General features: G+C 52.7%; 1 protein-coding gene across 1 annotated transcript in view; it reads right to left on the bottom strand.

Annotated features, from left to right (window-relative positions):
- The window catches only part of HSPBP1 (HSPA (heat shock 70kDa) binding protein, cytoplasmic cochaperone 1), an 11,710-nt gene extending 10,669 nt beyond the window's left edge, over positions 1-1,041 (bottom strand). The window contains 3 exon segments of the mRNA XM_005863326.2: positions 665-730; positions 733-819; positions 821-1,041. Coding sequence (XP_005863388.2) covers positions 665-730; positions 733-819; positions 821-922 — 255 coding nt within the window. The 5' untranslated portion in view covers positions 923-1,041.
- Between the last annotated feature and the right edge of the window lie 3,548 nt (positions 1,042-4,589).

Here is a 4,589-nt window from a genome sequence, read left to right as displayed (position 1 = left end):
GGGCTAAAAAAATTTTATTATTAATTATTATTATTGTTATCTATTTTAGAGAAAGGAGATTAGAAGCATTGATGTGAGAGACATGCTGATCAGCTGCCTCCTGCAAGCCTCCCACCCGGGGATCAAACTCACAACCCGGGCCGTGTGCCCTGACCAGGAACAGGAAACAGGTGACCTCTGGGTGCCTGGGACCACCCTCAACCAGCTGACCACACCCGCTGGGAGCCCCAGCTGCCTGCAGGAGCGCTACTGCAACTGCAACCTCAGAACCGCCCTGAGTGCCGTTACTCTTATCATCCTCAACTTGCAAATGGGGACCTTGAGGCCAAGAGAGACTGAGTGATACCCAAGGTCACACAGCTGGATGCGGCGGAATCCAGCCTTGTTTGCTTTTCTTTCTTCCACGAGGCTAGTCTACCTCCCAGCATGGGACCCCCGGGATCTGGCCCCTCCGACCGTTCTGAGATCTGACCCTCATCTCGGCTACAAGGACCGCATCTAGCACAAATATAGCCGATTGCGCCGTCACACCCGGGCTCCCGCAACCCCCCCCCCACACACACACACCCCGGAAAACTCCAGCTCCCAGCCCCCCGAGCCACGCTTCCCCAGATATAGCTGTCCCCACGCCCCTCCCCCGGGCTTCTTGCACCCCACCCTTTACCTCCTCACTCATGGGTTCCGGAGGGGGGTCCGGCTCGTCAGAGCCCGCCGTGATGGCCATCTGCAGTAGGCCTGCAGCGCCAGGGGGAGGCGGCTGCCCCCCGAGCCTTGGTCCGCCATGGGCTGCTTGTGGAGAAGGGGAGCGTGTGTTGCGGGGTAGGGGAGGGTCACCGCGGAAGGAGCTCTGGTGTCCTGGAGGGTCGACTCCTGGGGGTCTGCTGAGAAGGTGGCGTTTTAGGGGAGCCCGGCGCCCCCCCATGACACGGAACCGCTCTGCCCACACCCACTTAACCACTGCCCGCTTCCTTTCCTTCCTTCAAACCTGCGGGACCCTTCCCCAAAGCCACTAGCCCCGCCTCCCTCCCTAGCAACAGGCCCCACCCACTCTCCTAGCAACCCCCTCCCCGATGTCCAGTGCGCGCGTCCCCGTCTCTTAGCAACGCCGCTGTCCCGCCTCCAAAGCAACCAGCTCCCCCTTGGGTCGTCCTATCAACGAATCTCCTCCCTCCTCTCCGAAGAGGGGAGCCAGAGCGGGGCGCGCCTCACCTCTCCGGGCCTCGAGTCGCCGCCGCTACTGAAGACAGAGTCGCCCGCACCTGACTCTCGTGGGCGCCGCCATCTTGACCGGAAATACGCAGGTCTCATCGGGGAAATTTCCGGCGCACCCACCCAGCTCCGTAGCTGGGGCGGCGGCGTTTGCTCTGCCCTTAAGCCCGACCCACCCGACCGGATACCGCGGTGGCCCCGCCCCTCGCGGCCTCTCCCTCTAAGCCCCGCCCCGTCCCGCATCCCGCCCCTTAGCGAGTCCTGTTTCTTCATCCTCCTGGCGAGATCCACCCCTGCCCTGATGTATGCCCCGCCCCTCCCAGGTCTGGCTCCGCCTCCAGGAGACCCCGCCCACATCCATGTTCCCGCCCTCTCCGACACTGCCCCTCCCCACCACCTGAGGTCCCGCCCTTGTTCTAGGCCTGTCGGCTCCGCCCATATCGTGGCCACGCCCCTGCTCTGGCCCCGCCCCGCTCCTATCATTTGCAGGTTGCGCTGGTCCTTCACCTGCAGGCCTTTTCCCCTGCATCTGCTCCACCCCACCATTTACTGGAGCCCTGCATTGGGGTAACCCAGGCAGCTTTTGACTCACCCCACTCCTTCTCTTGGCCTCAGTTTCCCCACCTACCCGTTCTCCACGCAGCAGCTCCTGTGCAGACCCTTCTTTTTTAAAAAAAGATATTTTTATTGATTTCAGAGAGAAAAGAAGAGGGAGAGAGAAATAGAAACATCAGTGATGAGAGAGAATCATAGATCGGCTGCTTCCTGCACGCCCCACACTGGCGATCGAGCCCACAACCCGGGCATGTGCTCTGACCAGGAATCAAACCGTGACTTCCTGGTTCATTGGTTGACGCTCAACCACTGAGCCATGCCGGCCAGGCATGTGAAGACCCTTCTTATCACCCCTCTCTACCCTGTAAAATTTCCCCTGGGTCCTGCCAGGTGCAGAGGAAGGGGATTCTTGAAGCAAAATGCCCAGGCAAGTTTGTCTAGGAAGCTCGCAGCCTCCAGGCACCAGATTTGGAGCTCGGGGCTGGGAATGAGCCCCTGCAGGCCTGGTCTGCAGAAGTGTTTGCTTCGGGCTGGGCTTAAGGAAACCCTAGTTCTAGTCTTTTCCATAAGAGCCCCCCATCTGGGAAAAGGTTGTAGCCAGCTTTAGTTGGGGCCCTCCATTTCAAATGTATTGAGTTGCTAGGTCTGGGGTGTGCAGGGCGATATTTTGGGCTGAGATGGGAAGACAAACATATAGGTCCTGTTTGAGCGTGAGTGTGTGTGTGTGTGTGTGTGTGTGTGTGTCTGTGTGTGTGTGTGTTTGTAGTAGGATAACTATCAGACACAGGTCTGGACCCATGGGCACCCTATTGTACTAGTATTCCTTTCCTATGTCTGCTATTAACAAATCACTAAAAAACTTGGTGGCTTAAAACAACACAGATTTATTATTTTACCGATCTGGAGATCAGAAGTTCTAAATTGGTTTTGGACTCGTCGACTTGCACTGCGCTAAAATCAAGGTGTCAGCCGGACTGTGTGACTTCCGGAGCCTCCAGGAGAGAACCTACCTTCTTGCCTTGTCCAGCTTGTGGAGGTCGCCTGCATTCCTTGGACTGTGGGCACATCCCTTCTGCTTCCCTGTCCCATCTCCTGACTCCAAACCTCCCACCTCCCTCTCCTAAGGGCTCTTGTGATTACATTTAGAGCCACTCAGATAACCCGGATCATCTTGACTCAAGTCCCATCTGCAAAGTCTCTTTTGCCCTGTAAGGTAACGTATTCACAGGTTCTGGGAATGTGGATGTGACATCTTTGGGGGGCCTACCATACCTACATACTATACCTATGCACAAGCCTATCTATAGATAGTGTATATTTACATATAAAATTATACATCATACTATGTAGTATATATGCACATGTAATTATATATAACATATTATATATATGAATATAGGTATAATATGATAGTGGCCTAAATGGTGGTCTCAGGTAGCATATAAAAGCCATAGCCTTGCCCTTACCGGTTTGGCTCAGTGGATAAAGTGTTGGCCTGCAGACTGAAGGGTCCCAGGTTTGATTCCGGTCAAGGGCATGTACCTTGGTTGCGGGCACATCCCCAGTAGGAGGTGTGCAGGAGGCTGTCCAGCTTGTGGAGGTCGCCTGCATTCCTTGGACTGTGGGCACATCCCTTCTGCTTCCCTGTCCCATCTCCTGACTCCAAACCTCCCACCTCCCTCTCCTAAGGGCTCTTGTGATTACATTTAGAGCCACTCAGATAACCCGGATCATCTTGACTCAAGTCCCATCTGCAAAGTCTCTTTTGCCCTGTAAGGTAACGTATTCACAGGTTCTGGGAATGTGGATGTGACATCTTTGGGGGGCCTACCATACCTACATACTACACCTATGCACAAGCCTATCAATCGCTAATAAATATTTACATATAAAATTATACATCATACTATATAGTATATATGCACATGTAACTATATATAACATTATACATATGAATATAGGTATCATATGATAGTGGCCTAAATGGTGTTCCCAGGTAGCATATAAAAGCCATAGCTTTGCTCTGGCTGGATGCTCAGTTGGTTGGAGCATCCATATACTAAAAGGTTGCAGGTTCGATCCCAGTCAGGGTACATACCTAGGGTTTGGGTTCAAACCCCAGCCAAGGTGCATTCGGGAGGCAACCAATAGATGCTTCTCTCTTGCATCAGTGTTTATCTCTCTCTCCCTCTCTCTCTGCCTTCCTCTCTCTCTAAAATAAACATATCCTCAGGTGAGCATTAAAAAAAAAAAAAGCCATAGTCTTTACAATGACCTTTTTTTGAAGATGTATCTTTTTACTTTTATTTTTTTATTGAATTTATTGGGATCATATTGGTTAACATGCACATATAGGTTTCAGGTTACAATGACCTCTAGGTAGGATAATCCTATAATTTTCCATTTAATGGCAAAGACACTTGAGAATGAAAACAGGCCCTATTAATAATTACAGACTACCCTGAGTAAACCAGGACTTCTAAGGGCCCCGGACGCCCTGCGTCCTCACCTCCTTTGGTGTCTCCCCCCACCCCCACAGCCCCTCCAGCCACACTGGCCCCTTCCACACTCCTATCGCCCGCCTGGCACAATCCCACTCAGGGCCTTCGCGCTTCCTGTTTCCTGCCGGCACTGTAACTAAAATACCGCACTCCGCAAACACTTCCAGTTCCCTTCCCTGCTCCAGTCTCCTCTTTAGCACTGAGCGTGGCCATTGGATGGACCCTATATTCTGCTTGTTTTCTTTTTAATATATTTTATTGATTTTTTACAGAGAGGAAGGGAGAGGGATAGAGAGTTAGAAACATCGATGAGAGAGAAACATC

Source organism: Myotis brandtii, unplaced genomic scaffold, assembly GCF_000412655.1.
Source record: "Myotis brandtii unplaced genomic scaffold, ASM41265v1 scaffold1763, whole genome shotgun sequence".
NCBI lineage: Eukaryota > Metazoa > Chordata > Mammalia > Chiroptera > Vespertilionidae > Myotis > Myotis brandtii.
The sequence above is the reverse complement of the archived record's forward strand: the minus strand, read 5'-3'. Positions and strand labels throughout refer to the sequence as shown.